Consider the following 19,973-nt stretch of genomic DNA (forward strand, 5'->3'; position numbering starts at 1 on the left):
TTCATAACGATGATGGTAAACAAAAGTTAAATGATATTTAATATAAGTTGTTTATAAGTTGCATAGGTACACAAATTTTTCATTGGATAAATTAAAAGTTTCATGTAATAGGATGTGAGCTTATTGCCACGCACAGGGAGCAATTCTTGATTCCGTAATATTACAAAACAAAATCAATAATACATAAGATATAGTAGGTATGGTCAATTCGATGATCAAACTTATGCACAACTACTTCCTACGAACACATACTTATCTATTTGACACTATTAAATAACATTTTGTTGATTTGCAATCGTATAAACAAAATTAACGACCAGTTTTATGTATGTATGTTTCTAAAATATATATTTTGATAATTAAGATAGTGTTTGTTCACCACTGTCGGATAAAGATAGAACTTTGTTTAACAATATAACTATAGGCTTAAGATGGCGGGTAAGTAAGATTTTTTCAATTATTATTTATTGTTAATAATTATTTAATATTTAGTATCTATTGCCTTCAATAATTGAGGTGTAATTTTGTTAACATAAAAAACCCTGTAAATAAAATAAAGATAAAAATATAGTTTCTGTTAAAATTGTCAAAATTTTAACCTATATTTATTCAAAAATAATCTAACGCGTAGATTCACTAGATGTAGTATTATTCCATTTAATAAATTCACTGATAGTAAATATTTAACCTTTTTGCATAATAATAAGTTAAAACTATACTACTAATACGGTAGAACTCTTTAAGAGCCATTTACTTATGTAATTGTTATTTAATTTTATCTAGTAATTAAGTTATCACATAAGCACAACACTAATTAGTTGCATTACTGCACTCATTAACTGCAGTCGTCTTAACTATGATGATTAACGGGTTCTACCGCTACTCTACTCATTAATAGGGATTAAAACTCCCTCACCGCATTAATAACTACAATTAAACTTCGTATATAAAGACGAAAATATTTTTTTCAATCCATTCTAATCATTTCATAATATTTAATATATTTAACAATAGTCGAGTCGCGTTCCAAAATAAAATATTAGCACAAAAAATTAATAGAGTATCCACCTAAATATCGATGTGGGCGCGCAAACTTTTACTCGCGAACTTTCAGCGGCAACTTCAGCGCTTCCTTCCGGCCAACCTTGCGTGCATTGCGCGGGCGGCGCGGCGCCGCAGTTACCGCCCGACCGCCGTCGCGCCCGCACGCGCGCATCGTACGCTCCGCACCGACACGTGATCAGACGCGAACACAACACGCAAAGGATTAACTTGACGGTGCATGTGCTTCAGTGACGGCTTCTCAGTGCTTTGAAGTGGAGCCACGGGCTACCGGCGCCGCTGGGCCCGTGATTGGCCCGGGCGGCGGTATGGAATCCCCGCAGATGTACGACGCGGCCGCAGCGCCACCACCACCACCCCAACCAGACCTGAAGAAGGCAGTAGAGGATAAGAGACAACCCTTCCCGCCACCGGACCTAGACGAGCTCAATGGCCAGGAAATCAGCCTTGACTTACAGCACCTCATTGAGGACCAGTTCCGAAGTGAGGAGAGCATGGCCTTATTCCAGGAAATACTTCCTGGTGGCAAATCTCCTCAGCCAAGGTACAATCGGACGACATTGGCGTACATGCCACAGCCAGTACACTCGGGGGCGTCTTATGCACCCGTACAGACCAGCCAGGGGCACGAGCAGGCACCTCCCATAAAGGAGGAACCGCCCGAGCCCCATGACTATCGCAGATCAGTGACATGCGCCCAGTACACTGGGCAATATAATCCTCAGCCGACTGTCGGCGTCAGTGGACCGTATGGAGGAGGATTTACACCACTACCTCCTCTAGGAGCACCTTTGCTCCCTCCTCTACTGAAACACAAGCCCGCCCCTGCTAGACGCTCGTCTGGGAAGGTACTTGATAAGGGAACGGATGAGTACAGAAGGCGTCGCGAACGAAATAATATTGCAGTGAGAAAGTCTCGTGAAAAAGCTAAAGTACGTTCTCGGGAAGTAGAGGAAAAAGTGAAGACGCTCCTCCGGGAGAAAGAAGTGTTACTAAAGAGGCTGGAGGCGGTGTCAGGAGAGCTGAGCCTGCACAAACAGATGTACGTGCATCTGATCAACTTGAACCACCCGGAGATCACGGAGCTGTGCCGCTCCATGCTGCAGCTGGGCGCGCCGCAGGCGCCGGATCATTCACTCTGACCATTATAGGTAGGTACCATATCACATGTGTGTGCGTCCAACTGCATTCGTGGTAGTGTAGTGTGCGATACAAAAATTGTGTGTGTGATTATTTTCGTGCGAGCATGGAAAGTCGTAAATCACATGGTGTATGTAAAGAAAAGGTTTTTTGTATTTTATGAGAGCGTTACGCAATTTGTTTATTGTCGTAGTTCAGGAGTGTCGTTCACTTTGTACAAGTGTTTCTTTGATTGTAAAAGCGACTGAAACTTGACCGTTGCCGTGTTGCTGCTTGTTTTACTAGAAATGAGTGCATCGTTAATGTTTATAAATGTCAGTTTCTTTATTTTTAATTTCCGTCTTATGAGGAACACTGTCCCTTGTTTTGTTAGCTTGGTTAGTTTAAAATTGTACATAATACATACCTTGATTTGACCTCATTCAATATTTAAACATAATGAGCTAATTTCCGAAGAAACCAGGTACTCCGATAAAATCAGTTTTTATTATTCGGGTACTTCTAATTTTCCTTCAGTTAATCTATTTTGTTTTTGTCAAACGCGTCGCAGATACAAAGCTGCTTAGTGCAATCGTGTGTTGCAATATTGTCTCATATGGTGTAAGCCATAAGTGATAGATTGCTAATCATCTCTCGGGGAACATTTTTTCTACTGTTGCGTTGACCGATAACTAGCGGTGAATGTAAACGATGTACCACCATTAGTTTTATTCTGAAATCTATTGATTGATGATCGCATTGATCACTTTAACGATCATAATCGTTTGTAAATATGTGGCAAATATGTATAGTACTTACCTTATAATTACCCTTTAATCTGTTTTCAAAAATAAGCTTTAGTGTAGGTACTCAGTTAAAAAATTTCTTTGCATCTTTTTAAGTCGGATGTTATGAATGAGTAAGAACAAGCTTATATTACTAAGATTTTCTACTCACGTGTGCACCAACAATAATGTTTTTCAAAACTTAATTTATTATAGTTAGTTTACAATTGTTACGTTGAATTGCACGTGATTTTCAATAACAAAGTCACGTTTAATCTGAATCATTGTGAAAGTTATGCGTTTCGCTAATACTCAAAGAGGTCCCGTTAGCTACCTCGCGAACCAGTTTTTACGCTTGCATAATATTCGTAACATAAAGTACCAGGATCTCATCACTTCCTAGAAGCTGTCTTTGAACTTTAGTACAGTTTATGATCTCTGCTTTTGGCAGTTGCGCACTGGATTTTAATCCCTGTACAATTTATGTGTGCTCGGTGTATTTGCTAACAGTAATCGGCTTATGTTAGTGCCACCAGTTAAGATTCATGAAGCCTTGGTATTTGGTTTACGAGAATAGAAATAAGTTTGACATAATGTTTGATCTGGAAATACATTTGATTCTATAATTAAAGCTTTATTTTAATTTTATAGGGAAAGTACTAGTTTGTAAATATTAAAAGGCCCACGTGACCCAGTACGTCGTTTGTTTATTTTTACAGTGCGATATGTGATGTATATCACGTATTCTTTTAATTATTTACTTTGGGTCTTTTTGTAATGGATTAAGGTTGAATGTTAACTAGAATCGCGAGTGCAGTACGCGCTTTGCGAACCAAATGAATGTACTGTCACTTTCGAAGCGACCATATGTTAGTGTATGTGATGAGGTTACGATATTCGCATATTGTTCTATTATTATCTATGTGCGACTACGTATTGCTACGTAGCGTAGCAAGAATCAAACTTCGAAAAGATACAATGAAACTTCTTTATCTTCTGCATGCCTGGTAGATGACGTAGCACAATCCATATCTGGTAAAAAAAGAAAACGATTCTTTTGTATTGTTTTATTTCATTGTTTGGTTAGTGACAAATTGTTCTATATTTTATAAACATTGGCAATGGTTTCTGAGCTATATTTAATAATTAATATAATTCATTGTACAAAGTAAATAAATAAAATGACGTGGACATGAATTAGGTACAAAAATAATCTGACTTCCTTCAAACACGGCCTTAACCCTACATAGATAAGTTTGCGGTATTACATAAATGATAACGCGAATATTTGCAAAAAAGATTACTGAAATGGCAATGGCCTAAGGATTTTAGATAATGCGCGCAAAAATGTACTAATGCGAAGAAATGTTCCGTATGTATGTTTGTTTTTAGATAAAAGTATAAATAGATAAGTATATTGTTACAATGGTCTTTTTATTGGATACAATTTGAATTTAAATTCAAGATTTTGATCATGTTTTTGCACGCACCCCGACCTTCATAGGACTTAATCTGACAGCTTAATATGACAAAAAGTTAGGTTATCGAAATACCTATTTAATGCTTTCTCTTCTACCAACCCCTTAGTTCAAACAAAACCGTGATATTATAAAAACAATAAACGAAAACAAAAGTGATATCGAATATTTAATTTAACAAATACGGCTACAATGACAACGCCTTAAATGAATGAATATTGTAATTTATAGAGATTCCGGTTTTAGTCGATTTGAATATGAATAACACTTTCAGTTCCTCGCAACCCATATTGTCCTGGTACCTAGGTATTAAACTTGTGTACTAAGTGAGCGAGACTTAGGATGATTTCCCGCGGGAAAACACTATTTTCCTTAACAGTTATTGAGATTTGTTTGGATAGAACTTAATTTATACATTAAAGAAATAATGACATTAAAACGAAACTACCTACACATATTTCTTTTTAATAGAAATCCTAATATTAGAAATTAAGCAATCTATCTCAATTTCCAAAAATATAAAAGTTTATTGACTAATTTTTGTATTCGAAAGCAATACCTCTGGAACTTTATAGGCGTTCCTCAGGGACCTATTTTAGCCCAAATATTTTTAAGTTAATATTTAGAACAAGAAATTAATATGTATCTGCCAAAATAATAAAGCATCTCCTATTACCATTTGTAGGTTGAATAGCAACCAAAAAGGTTTTAGTTTATTTACCAAGCTGACACGATTGTTGGACAAAGGTATGCTTAATCCACGTTTTTCTAATATTGACCGACTTGTCAGTCCAATGACGTCAAATATATGCTGATTGTGTTTGGTGTGACTTTTAATTACGATCTATTTTTGTCGAATCGGAAACTATTCTTAAATTTTGCCTTTAGGAAAAACGTTGGTCTTTGAAGAGCATGCTGATGTAGACAGTCAGTTGGATACATGTGGTTTAAATTGGTTTTGAAACAAAAACAGCTACTTATACCATCAATAGTAATATAGTTTTCTATTTGATATAGTTCTGTGTGTTCCTACCAGTATTGTAGAAAGACTTGTCCCGAAGGACCAATTGGTCTTCCGTAGGGTATTTACCTGTAACTACTATGAATATTTTTTTATTGTAAGTGAGACTCTCGCGTTTACTGTAGAAGTTAATACATACTGTTGCTAGGACAGTATCTAGGTTACCAAACACATTTGTTTTGTTATTGTTCGAACCGTCTCTTTTACGATTTTCTTGTCTTTCAGGTTTCACTTGACTTAAGTGATCTAGTTAGTTTTTATTACTGAGTTCAAAATCAGGTTGCTCGTTTAGTATACCATTTTTTACTTCGATATCTACATTGTAATCTGTTTCTTGGTGATTCATATCCTTATGTGTGAAGTGTGTCACTTCAATAAGCCCTTACAGTAGAAAGTATGCAAGTACAATACCGGATGCCACCATCTTTCAGGATATGTCAACTTTGCCTCGATGTACCGTGAAAAATATGCCAGGCCTCTTGGAAAAGGAGCATAACTCTTTAATGCCGGATCGAAATATTTAGTATTCAAATTCGTTTGTGCAAAACGTTGTCTGACGGCGACTTTCGTTTTCACCGCTGCGTCATTGCCGCAGGAAACTGGACCTTATCACCCACCAATTAAGTTACTTTTTCGGCTGTCAAAGTTGAAATTTTCGCCTCTCGTGCCCTACTTAATGGCTTCCGTCGGTTTGACTTGTTGATTTTAACTATTTTATGTTTGCACGCTTATGGAACAATAGTTTGCGAGCCTCTGAATGTATTTGAAATTTAGAAACTTATAGTAGCAAAATTCAGATGTGGATGCTAATTACTTGGCCTCAACTTACACTGAATATAATTTGGCAAACCGGTTTCCACGTGGTGTTCGCTAAACTCTTCTATGGTTATGTGCTCCTAGTACATTACTTGCTATCCCTCAAAGCCTTCTATTGAGTTATTTCAACAATTCCTATCATGGATTAGTAAAACAGTTTCAAAAAATTGGTAAAATTCTCGTTTTCTAAAAATAGTTTTGGAAATTAGTATTTTGTAGGTCAAACAATTTATTTAGTTTTCTTTTTTGAATTTGAATCCTTTTTTACTCGAAAGCAGGAAGAGTATTGTTTATAAATGTAATTAACCCATTGGCGACATTAGACATTTTTTTTTTTTACTATAAATACTCAGTATTTACCCATGCAGTTTTACCGGTATTTTAATTATCAATTTGCCCTACGTTTCGCACATACTTAACTGGTGTATGTTAATTATAGATGCTATATAGAGCGAAACGCCACTAAGTATGAAAATATTGTGGTAGGTCGGTAAACTCAAAAATTTAATGTACCTATAAAATAACGGATATAAAGTACCAACAGAACGAGATTAGAAAAATAATAGCGCGTAGGCGGACAAAATATATTGAGTTCTACTTTCGCAAACATTTATAAGGAGTTTCACTTTCGGCAAAATGATTTTAATTTAATATTAATTATAATTAAATTGTGATGATTATATTATTAATCGTTTAGATGTATTTTTGTATCTGCTTCTATTTTAGTTTCGTCATGTCCTTGTCGTGAAACTTGCTAGATAATTCAATGTTTTGCTTGATAGATACTACAAAAATATACCAACAAAGTTGTACTTAAAATGCTAATTGATTGAACTAAAACATAATTAACCTAAAACCGAGCAGGATGACAATGATTTTTTCGGATTATGTTTACATTGTAATCGATTTCTCACATAATCTTGAGTTCATTAGCTATACAAATTCAAATGTGCGCATTTACATATCTTTGTGGACATAATAAATAGTCTACCTACACTTCGATGAATCAACTTAGAGATTAACACGCGCATATAGGCTGTAGGCGTGTCTGTGCGTGTGTGCGTGCCTGGCTCACTTTCACTTTTTTCGTTAATATGCCTTTTGTGTTTTTGGATGATGTTATGTTGTATGGAATCATGATGTAGGATCTACGGTGTGAATGCTAGGTATGTGTGAATGGTAGTTGGACTGTTAAATTTTTTTCATGGCATGGAATTCAGTAAGCGCGAAAAATTTGGTTTAAAATTGAATTGTTATTTAACCTAGATCGTTGAACTAAATCATTTAGTAGGCTATTTTACTTCCTAATGTAATATTGGTCCAAGATTAGAGTTTTACTAGTTACCTACCGTTTAAAAAAAATTTTTTATTATGTCTTATAGACAAATTAGATTCTAGAATCCACCAGACATCCGTTTTCAACTTACAAAATGCGCTAAGCAGAACAGAGGGCCGGTGCCAAGCGGCGCGCGCGCCGCTTTGCGCAACCCAGCAGTATGTGTGTCAAACGATCGACGAACGACTTATGTCATGCAAGAGAATGTTGCCTTTATTTGTTTTGATTGTTTTTACTATATTTTTATTAGTTTATAATAAAAAAAAAACGAAATATATTATTTTAGATTTCGCAATCAACAAGATTTAAAGCATTATAATTATTTATTTTTACTTTGTTCCTGCTATCTATCTAAATTCTATAAATCTAAAGGTTATCCAATGTACAAGATAATGTTTTACGACCGATCGCCTACGTACCACGAGTGCTGAGTAATATCTTATTTGAATTCAAATTAAATTTACTTTGACGTACAACAAGAATCGTGTCATAATTCACTGTCGTCACCTTGGCTATTCATAGGGAAATTAGGATAAGTTGTTCAAAGTTACAGTCATAAGAAAATAATAGAATTAAAATCTAAAAATAATTATTTGACAATCCGATTAAAATTATGAAGTTAATCACATACTATAATTAGCATAAATAACGATACTAAAAAAAAATATAAAAAAAGAAAATTTTAAGATTTTTTTTAAATCATGGTTCAGTTATTGCATAAGTCCGTGCTCAGGCGCAGGAGCGGCGGCCATGTTGGAAAGTTTTCGGCAATGTCCGGGGAAATCTGTGACGCGGCATGCTCGATTATATTTGTATACGCCTTTATTCTGCAGGGTAGGTAGAAATCGAGCCTTTTAAAGGCACTTTGTAAAGAACATATTTTTATATTTTGAAGGTACCCCTCTAAAATCATGTTCATTACACTTTTAGTTCAATTTTGTAACCCACAACTACTAATTTCGACATTAATCAAACCTCAAAATCTCTAACTTCCCTTCATCATGAGTAGCATGAATGTGATGGGAGCTCAAGAAGTATGCAAGATACTATTCTGCAACTCCATAGGACATATACATGAATTTGTGTTACGTATGAATACTAGCTGACCCAGCAAACTACGTACCGCCTCCAATATTTTTCTGGCCTTTCAAACATTCCCTGGACTTCCACAAATAATTCCAGACCAAAAATTTTCTCGAGTTCTCGTTCTAGAGTTTTAGCAAGACTTATGAACAGCAATAGATTTTTATATACAGTGATATATTGTACAAACATATTATGTTGGTAACTATATTTTGGTACAACCTTGTCCCAATGAAACGGGGAAGTGAGTTACCATGATACATGGCTCGATATTATAACAATGTTAAACAAGATGATACAAAACTAATTATACACATTATGCCGCTTCAATGACCGCTTGATAATGAACAGGAAGAAACTGATAATTCACTCATAGTATAAAGTGTTATAATAACACACGAAATTCAATGAGCTCATAAAATAATTACTGTCGTCATTGAAAAATAATTAAATCTAACGAAGAGAGAATTTGTATTTACCCTTTATTGGAATGGGTAAACTATAAAGTAGCATCTAAAGACAAACCACATTAAAAGAAATGGTCAATAATTTATTGTGTTATGGAATACATTTTGGTAAATCTATAAAAAAATCAGCAACAGGGTACAGAAAAACTATAAGTAGGATAATGAACCTTATACTCTTAAAAATAAAGACTATTGCAATGTAAAAAATAAAACGATTAATTTAAACATGATGCGTATTATATCACTGGGACATACAACACCATAATATCTGGCTTACAATACTTCTAACACTTTCATACTGCCCTAGTACCTATCCACAAAACTTCATTCCCTATCACACAAGTTCGTAGTACTAACACAATTGACTCCAAGCCCTTTCAAGGCCAATAATATACAAAAATGGGTCACGAGATTGAATGCGATATACCATCAAGTGTTCACTTCCCAGTGGCATGCCCATCATTATCAGGCTCACTAGTTTTGCTACCATTTTTATCATTAGTTACACCATCATTATAAAGTCCATCTTTTATTCTATCGTCTATTTTGTTCTTCAAATTCTCTCTCTCTCTCTCTTATGTAATGTTTCTTTCCCTTTCCTTCCTCTTGTTCTTTATAATCCTCGTCCCTTGAATCAACCATTTCCCTATCATCTATAATCAAATTTCCGAATGGACTGTTACGTAAATTATTTATAACTTTTCGAATCGATTGCTAACTCTTAAAAAAATATGCGCCCTAAAATGTTGACTTAAGAAAACCTTACAAAATAAAGTTTAGAAGAAATCACGTGTATTCGCGGGTGCTTTACTTCGCCTTGCAAAATTATGAAGAAATATGGAAATATTGATTGTTTACAACTTATTTTTCTTGCGTTAGCCGGTCACTGTTTTTATTTAATAGTCAGTTAATTTGATCTGAATTCATTAAAACTTTAACATTAAGATTGATACTTATTATAGTCATTGCATAACAGAGTTTAAGGTGTTTAAATTCTTAACATAAGCAGACTTGTGACACAAATTCATTGTTACTACTTAAAACTTAGTCTTTTTTCTTATGCGTGGGACTCTTTATAGTGAATACCACCTAAATTCCACTCAAATTCTTTCAACGTTAGATATCTACCATTGATAAGTTAGGAGGAAAATATATCTCACTGACGTTTCTGAACAACAGATTACCTACATTCTTGTATTTCCTCATTCCTCACCCATTTTCCTATAACACCAGGCCTCTATTTGGACCTTGACTTTGGTAGCTTCAAAGAAACAGTTCACCAGTTTCCTGTCACACGGTTTCTCTCAAGGGTCGATCATGGCGACGGTCACGTGATCAAAATTTTCCTTCTTTGCTTACAATGAATGAAACAGAATTTCGTAATAGTTCCCTCTGTGAAGCAACCCCTCACCTATGGTGGCTTGTGAATTTCGTAACATGTTTTTTTGAATCTGTAGGAGTTCTACTATTTCACATCGAGTTGTTAACTGAGCTGAAATTATGAGTAAAAAAATTTATGAGCAAATATCCCGAACAACTGCCCAGTCAAACAGCGCAACAAGAATTTTTCTCGAACATTATCGAAAAAAAAAATATTTCACCATGTTGTCGGTTGGTACTTGGAAGTTTCCAAGTGCTTTGCTTGGTTTCCTTTTGAAGTAGTAAAAGTATTTTCTTTCCTTCTAACCACGTTTCTTGCACATTGGGAGTCGCGTGGTATTGTTTGCCTCTAAGGACCACGTTCTCTGAAGCACATGTTTTTCGTCGCGGTAGGAAAGATGTGAAACACCACGTTTTACATTGTAATTTGAGAAAATTTTTATACAATGCAATCTTGAAAATAGGTTGGCAGTTTGGATAACAATTTGGTGTTAGAGAAGGGCCATTTTAAAGGTTCACAAATGACACTATGATTAGATCACTTGTGTGAAGTAATGTGATGTAGTTTTGTTGAACGACAAACAGACAATCTTTAGTTGTATTGTCGATATAATTGGAAAACTTTTCTACATTTGTAAGTACGCACTCATTCATAGCTAGTTGAGTATTTAGGGCACGAAGTGATAATAATGACATACATTCGTTATCAAATCACTAAATAAACAAACAAACATATCTGATAGATCGCCGATAGATATTTTGGGTTCAGTGAGTAAAAAGTAGATTGTGGATTGAAGGACCAAAAATAAATGCTATAGTACTTAATATTTAGTAGAATTTATTTGTATTTGAAGAAAAAGGTATGAAATAAATTAGATTTTCTAAGATTTTCTATGCTTTCAGCATGAGGAAACTCTAAATATTTTTGTCATAGGACTACTAAGGTGATAATATATTTAAGTCATACCAAAAAGTGTTCGCTGTATTAACATGTACTAGGACCACATAACACAAAAGCGTTGTTGTTATAAAAAAGTTCACATATTTTGCATGTGCTTTTAACTCTAAGCTTTCGTGATTGAATGATTGGACATACTTCTTTCTTATGGCATCCTAGTAAATAGATAGTTTACCTTTACCTATTTATTTATAAGGAAATTTCCTCCTTTTGCTACAAATAAAACCTGACACGTAACTACCACATGCTATTGACAATCAATTGTCTTATTTATCGATCGCATTCCATGAGAAAAGTATTACTCATTGATTGTTAGTCCCATCCACTTATCTGTGGTACTTATCTTTAAGATTACTTTCAATCGAGACTGGTACTGGCATTTTTTATATGAAAGTACTCTTTAAAAACCTTTGCAATTTTTGGAACTAGTTGTAATTTGATCTTTATAATAGGGAACTACAATTGAATATCCCTTGCTCCATTTTAACATAAAGGAAATTGTATTATAGGTAGAAACGCATCAATGAATGTAGTGATGAATGTTGACCGGTCAACATACTAGTACTGAGCTACAGCGCGCGATGGTAATGTATGCAATTGATTTTGATACGCTTTTGTTTTCATATCATTCATAATCTTATCAAATGTTCTTTTAGGAATTTTTCATTGAGTCAGTCTAGACTGGAAAACACGTTAAAAATACTTATATGAATCATGTATTCTGTTTGAAACGTAGTATTTTTGTTGTCTACCATATTGATTCATTGTGATAAGTACTCAATCAAGTGTTGTTTACTGATGAGTGCAACAAATAATAAAAAAACATTCTTGATTATAATTGACTCGGTAAACACGAGATGTGCTAGTTAAATATTTAAATCTATTAGATAACTGAAATGATTTAATCGTCGTTACATAATTTGAACAGTCAGCATACTTCTGTTCCCCCAAAACATTGACCTCTCAAATCTTAACGTAATTATCAGCCGTGCGTCCGCTACAACGGCCGCATTTAAAGTGACAATCGGCTCGCTTTGAGCTGCGCTAGCGCCGACCCGACGCACTTTCACTGCGAGTTCGTGTGCGTGAGCTACTGAAGTAGGCGTGGCCACGTTTTTTTATTAATTTGGCCCACATTTGGGATTCTGTTACGTCAGCGTGCATCGCACTTGCATCGAACTGGATGTAGGAAACGTCACGCGAATGCGCGTGCAATGTCATTATTGTATAAGTAACGTAATGTTTTGTAAGAATCGTAGCGCGGTACGCTGCGTGTTTATGTTAAAGAGGTGCTCAGAAGACCTCTTCTGTTTCATGTTTCCTTAGTATTTCATTTTATCCTCTAAGTAAGTTTCCGTGTTGATTCACAATTATCATTACTAGTACTACGTCTGATTCTATTTACAAACAATGGCTTATCCGTGGAACTTCTAATAACCTTCAGTTGTGACTAATTTCTTTGGTTATTATTATACTTAAGTACGTCTAAATACCTATTTCCTGGGACATTTTTGCGTGGCAGTTACTGAAGATGTTTATGATTTAATTGTGATAGAGATACAATAATATTACAGATCATTTGTTATCCTTCTTTTTACTGATTTTATAATTATGTGTGTACATTGTAATAACAAGAAAATTGGTCCTTCAAGACGCATTCGAGAATAGCAGTCTATTGAAGTTCTTACCTCACATATTGTGCGTTATAGAGTGAAATACATTGACACCAAAATATAAACTTGGTCGGTATCGTGTATGTGTTGTCGCTATTGTTACTATTTTAATGAACGCTCACAATTAAACTATGTTTCCAATTTCCAATGAGATAACGCTAGCTATTTTCCTTTATTTCTATTTATTATGAATACAAAACAGATAAAGATGCAGTTTTAATCTCTCTTAAAGTATCTAAATTCTCTATAATTAAAAGCAGGTATATGTCAGCACAGTACCATCTAAACAACGACCCATATTTACCGATGTGTGCGTACATTATGTCACCACGCACACATCGATCTATTTCACCGAACACAAAAAACCCACAATCTATTTCCGAGGTCACAAACCAACGAGTCCCAAGCCAGTATCATAAAAAAATCACACAGTAAGGTCAATGACCTGCCGCCGAAACGCATCGGGTAATGCACTCATGCTCCGGCGCGGGATACCACGATAGTACTTGGTACTTTGACTTTTGATTGCTTTAATCTTTTTATGATCGAATTGAACTGTTGGGATCTCTGTGTGCCTGGTACTTCGTTGGGAAAATTGAAGGGTTTATTTAGCGTGATTTTTATTAATGTATCTCAAAAGAAAATAAAAGTTATGGCTTGGCTTATAAACTTTATTGAATTATTTTTAGCTCATGTTTTTGTTCGTAGAAATTTCTATTCTTATACCTGTTTTCGGTTATCTTATGCCTTACCTACTAAGGTAAACGACCAGCGATGAGTTCACAAGGAACTTAGTTCATTAATCTGATTTCCCTATGGGTTTAGTATCTCAGACAGTGGCCGCTTTACATATGCTTTAAATCTCGTTACGGAAGAACTAATCAACTCTCTTGAATTTGAAAATAGAAGATTATTCTAGAGAAACCCTGTTTAACTTATGCTATCCTAGTACTTTTTTGTAGGAATTTCAATTTAAAATATTCGAAAAAATGTGCATTAATTTCTTGTTGATAGTAAAGTTATGTTTTCCAATATGCATAGCCTAATATTTACTGCGTAAAAATAACTATAAGTTGTATAAGACTTTTCCATATAGAAGATTTACTGCTACAAACAGTACATATTATAAAAATCTAACAATGCAAATAAATTAATATAAAAGTTAGATAATATTTACGAGACGTCATCCTGTCACCAATCTAATAAGATGCTTACGAACTTCTCACATTTATAAATGTCAGTGTAGGTATAATAGAGAACCTTTTTCTATGACATAAGCTTCCTCAAACCGTAGTTTATCGCCATCTGTTTGCTAGTAACTAGTTATTAAGTAACTGATATATTACTTGATGCCACACCTGAATCTAATGTTATATAGTAGCCAAGTGATGACAACCTAGTAGGTATTTGATAAAGATTCAATACTTTTGCCCAAAAAGTGAGTCCTATTTTAACTAAGAACCCATAGATGACAATGTTATAGCTAATATTGCCCAGAAATTGCATTAGAATTCAAAATATGATTCATTAGGGTTGGGACAGCTTTGAATGCTAGGAATTTATGAAACTGGTCCTTTGAGCCGAATGGCTAGAGTATCGAAATTACAACTGGTCCTTTTCTCTACATCAACACCACTAGAAGTAGGGACATTGAAATCTTTATCTAAGACGAAACAAGGAAACCCCGTGCAATATGAAACGTCACAGTGATTTTTAAAAATTATAACCCAAAAAATGACGATCTAAAAAAATCCGTGCCAATGTGAATAGACTTATTAATGTTGACATTTCGCACGTCCCACTTTCTACTAACATTCAACTTCAAAAATTACGGTGACGTAATAATAATACTGGGACATTGGGTCTTGGGGTCTTATGTAAGTTGAATTTGGCGTTGCATAACCTGTGAAAGTCGGTCGGCAAGCTTCCGTGGTGACGTAATGGTTCTCAAGTGCTGGCATACTTGTGTGGACCATGAAACCGTTTTTAAACTATTTGGTTGCGGTCATGTGAAGTTTGAAAGTTGATTTTTAGGTTAGAATCTGGTTGAGACTGCTTCACTTGGTGAGCGCGAGCGTGGCTGATGATTGTGAGAATTTTGGTCCTTTGGTCATCTGAAGGTTTACTAGGACATATTTGTGAGGATTCTGGATGTATGCTGTGGTGTATGGCAAGATCTGTATCTTATATGATGACAAGGGAAAACTGGTTGAATCATAACCCCATTTATGACTAATCTATTCAATGTTTGCGAGGTGGTATTTACGTATCTGCATTTATCATTATATCATATTGGCAGATCAAGAAGTATTGATTAGAGATGATAATCCTAAAAATATCATCAAGCTTCTTTTTAATAGGTTCTTATTAACGTTTATTTTTCTTTTTGTTACAGATGGAGTAAAAATCGGCATAACGCAAGCCCGTGTGATACTGTGCATTAACTAAACTTAACAAAAAAAAAAGATATATGTGACGCCTCTACATTGTAAGTTTAGTTAGCGGAATTACTATGTGATTTTTACAGTTTACTTTTTTTTATAAATATACACGGATAGTTTAGATTTTAAGCTGAATAACGTAAGATTAGAAGAAGACGTAACAGCGCATAGATGCATACGATTGAACTTATTTTTGTTAAAGTTACATTATTATGTAATTAATTATTTAATTGAATTGGTACGTGATTAATTTCATTGCAATGTCACAGGTAAACAAACATTATAATCACCAATCCTGATGCTTCCATTTTTATTTTAAATGAAAATTGTGTTCCAACTTTTGTGCAATGTTGAATTATTCGAATGCACATCACTACAGCGATTGAGGTAGGGTTGACACGGTGAATAATTACGTGAATTATTTATAAACTAATATTATTTATTCAAATATTATAAATCTATGTAATTACGTGTTTTTGTAGTCTTACGTTTTAATACCTGTCATCAGATGTAACCGGTGAGTCCTGTCGTAAAGAAGTGATCTCAAACGTAGGCAGGGCCAGCTCACCACACGATCACTGCCATTGTTGTCTCGAAAATGTACTCTAAAGTCATAACAATAAAGTCTAAGTTTACCTAAAGGCTGCATCATAGTTCTTCGTCAATTCATTGTCATAATATACCATCATTTGTCATAGATTTTTGTTAATATGACACTCCATTAATTGATGTCGTACCAAGATTGTTGTTAAAGATGTTAAATGAAAAAAATAAAAGATTACTTATTGTTAAAATGAAAACTATTATAATAAAAATGAATGAATATAAATAATTATTGTTGTTGTTGCTTTTACATTTTAGTGCATTAACATTTAATTATGGTCGTTTTTATTTTAAATGAAAATTATTCTTTTATTTTTCTTCATAATTGTTGTCATTAATTAGAGAATTTTTACTTTGTAATGGATTTATGAGACATCGACAAGTCACGCAGCATTCATAATGAAAAAAAAAACTCATTAAATATGACTGATCAGATTTTCACCACGAAGACGATAATTTACTGAACTTTTTCTTATTTTTTCGTTAAATATTATGTTAGTTTACTGTAATATATAGAATAGTAGCTATAGTTTATGTTATGTTAATGTAAATTGGTTGTATATAATTTTGAATCAATAATCAAATGTTTAGAGTTAATATGTAATTGTTTTCGATAACTCCTTGGACTTAAACCACAGAAGAGGTAAATACTATCGTATGGTAGCTCGATTATGTTGAAAAATTGTTGGTTTTTATGTGTTTACCTGTTCTGCTGAGAAATTTTATTGATCGTTGAGGAAATACAACTCTTTTTATTATTATTCTTTTTAATAAAAAATATTTAATGTGTACATAATTCTTAATTTAGGCGTATCGCTAAGCGTATCTAGTGTTTAATGTTTCTTTTGGGTAAATATTATTTTGTTGAGTCTAAAAAATTTTTTATTCCTATTAAAGTACCTTTTAACTTTCTTTTTTGTTAGATATTTTCTTGTCTACTTACTTTTAAGATTAAGTGATGTTTTAAATGATAAAATCATGATCTATTATGGCGTCGCCAGATGGCAAGTACAAGGAGCTATTTATGTTAAAAATATACTTACTGATGTAAATGTTATGCGCTACTTAATTTCGTTTTACGGTAGCTACAAGCACGGGTTCTAGGCTGCTTAAAACAGATTTATATAATTATTTTAATAAAAAAACAAAATGCAAACAATAACTTTGAGTGCCACCCCTAATGGTGTAATTAAAAGTATAAATAAAGTTGTCTATGCTTACTTAGGGTTGGCAGTCATTGTAAAACGGGTCTCGAAACAGATAGTTACCAGATTGAATCCTACAATGTAATAATGATTATAAGAGAAATGACATCTACACACTGTGGAATAAATAATAAAACTATATTTTATAATTATATTACAAAATAAAATATATTCTTTATACATATAATAATATTTTTATAAAATACATTGTATAGTAACTATTTATAAAAAAACGTATTTTCTCTCTCTCTATGTCTTTTTAATGCTATTTATATACACAAACCTATTTAATATTTATATAAAAAATAAACAAAAGACTTGTATAAATATTTCTAAAAACATATCTTGTGTGTAGACGTCATAATACTATACTCCGTCCCGTTTTTACCTGCTTTTATTTAAACATATACATATAATATATAAAATAAGCCTAAGCACATGAAATATATTTTCAAATACTTTGTATAAATATAATATATATATAGAAAATTAAAATGTACTAAAGAAAAATTGTTTTGGCTTCAATTAATACTAAATAGGAGAGTAAGTTCCGAAATATTGTTATTTCTTACATTTATGTGAGACAAAGGCCTTATGTACAAATACTCAAACGCTACTCAATTTTAGGACGCTCTCAAGACTAGTTCTGTCTCTACCAATTCTATATAAAATGACAGAGATAGCACGATATTTAAGTGCAGCTTAAAATTGAGTGGCATTTCAGTATTCCGGCGTTAGATACATAATTATGTCTTGTTTTCTTATGCTTTGTTAAAAAAAAATGTTGTTTTATTTTTAAAGTTTTTTTTTCTACGTCGTCCAGATGGTGCTATAAGATCAAATCTTTCTATACTTCTGAGCCAAAGACTATTATTTTTTTTCCTTAATGTTTTGTTATTGCGCGCGAAAATTCAGACGCATATTGGTAAATACAAAAAAAATATGAAAAAATAATCAATGCAAAATAATGACTTGCACAAAAAGAAGTACAGAGTATATTGTAAAAATGTTTTTTTTTATGTTCACCAATATGCGTCTATTTTCCTTTTCGGAATGAGTTATGTATAATTTATACAATATATATTTTCTTTGACCTATTTTGTATATTTCAAAGTCCTATTTGGTAGGAAGGAATGAGGCCTTGCTAATTTTCTCTGACAATAATGTTAGTGGTAGCAGAACCACGTAACTTCGATGTTATAGGTGCAATTAAATTTAATATATACCTATTTAATAGAAAAATACTTTATTGTTTTCTTTCAAACCCTTATTAAATTACCAATATTTTTTAAAGTAAAGTTTGTCCAACACTAGAATCTTCTCCTATGTAGTGGACATTTGGACGATGTCAGATCCAGAGCCATATTTAAAAAACATCACTCCTTTTATCCTCAAAAGTGTAGACAGAGGTGCACATTGCGGCTCGTAACGCCGCTATACAATGTACACTCACTTTTTTTTTATTTTTTTTTTAACATTTAATGGGTCGACGTTTGGCCGCTATTCCACCATTTTTGTTATAAGTCCCATCTAATAGAGGGTAAGCCTATTGCCATATAATGGGCACTTTCCCAGTTCCGCGCTTCTACTGAGAAATTTTCGAAAATCCGAAAAATTCCTAGCAATACTTTGCCTGAGACCCTTTGTCCAGCAGTCATACTTGCGGTCACTCGACCAACGAAGCAGCCAGATTTACTGATATAGTTTTTCCAGGATGGTATTACAGAACCTTTGATGGAAAGGAGGAGCCACTTTAAAAACTTTTCCCGCCCTGGATGAGACAAGAAGGGGTTTTAGACTCTTTTTGCCTAAAGATCACTTCATTTTTGTACTCCTGCTTTGAGAATCGGATTCGAAGCGAATATTCGAAAGATACAATACGTTACAATTCGCCATTGAACATAAAGAAAAGGGGTCTTAATTAAACAGTTGGCGAGGACAGACAGTGGCCCAGTTGGCAGCCCAGTGGCACAGTTGGCAGGCCCGAGCTCGTGTACTAGAGGTCGCAGGTTCAAATCCTGCCCACGCCTAGTGTCTCATGTTTCCTTATTTAGGTCTATGTCATAGAACAATAGTTTCTTCTTGATTATTCATTTTAGTTTGCTGTGAAATTGGTTGAGTGGAAATTCAAATGTAGGTATCATAAATGAGTTATTTTCGAAAATCTAGAAAATACTTTGCTCGACACTGGAAGCAAAGCGGAATGCCCGTGAACAGCAGTATAGCAAACTAAAATAAATAATTAGGAGAAGTCATTGATAGTCAGAGTAGACGGATAGGAAATGCCGGCTTCTTCTAGCTGTTTCAAATATTGACGTGTAATATTGAAGTGTTATTTTGTAATCTACTTGCAGAAATAAATATCGTTTATCATTTATTTATTACTGGACAATCCCCCCCTCCTAAAAGTCGGGTATATATATACGGGTCATATACGGGTAGTTTTAATAGTACATATATAAGTCTATCTACAAATTGTTTTTCAATAAATCAAAACTGTCCAAAGTCTGCACCGCGGTGATAGTCTGCATATCTCTTCAATGAAT

At 33.8% G+C, this 19,973-nt stretch overlaps 1 protein-coding gene across 1 annotated transcript; it reads left to right on the forward strand.

Moving 5' to 3' along the window:
- Positions 1 to 1,162: 1,162 nt before the first annotated feature.
- LOC118277463 (CCAAT/enhancer-binding protein) lies at positions 1,163 to 18,671 on the forward strand. Its single transcript, XM_035596252.2, has 2 exons — positions 1,163 to 2,213; positions 15,574 to 18,671. The coding sequence occupies exon 1, from the start codon at positions 1,371 to 1,373 to the stop codon at positions 2,202 to 2,204; it is 834 nt and encodes a 277-aa protein (XP_035452145.1). The 5' UTR covers positions 1,163 to 1,370; the 3' UTR covers positions 2,205 to 2,213; positions 15,574 to 18,671.
- Positions 18,672 to 19,973: the final 1,302 nt, after the last annotated feature.

This window comes from Spodoptera frugiperda, chromosome 10 (assembly GCF_023101765.2).
Source record: "Spodoptera frugiperda isolate SF20-4 chromosome 10, AGI-APGP_CSIRO_Sfru_2.0, whole genome shotgun sequence".
NCBI classification, from domain to species: Eukaryota; Metazoa; Arthropoda; class Insecta; order Lepidoptera; family Noctuidae; genus Spodoptera; species Spodoptera frugiperda.

What these genes read in the sequence shown, in the direction of transcription:
- LOC118277463 (XM_035596252.2), top strand. Translation starts at nt 1,371, where the DNA reads ATGGAATCCCCGCAGATGTACGACGCGGCCGCAGCGCCACCACCACCA.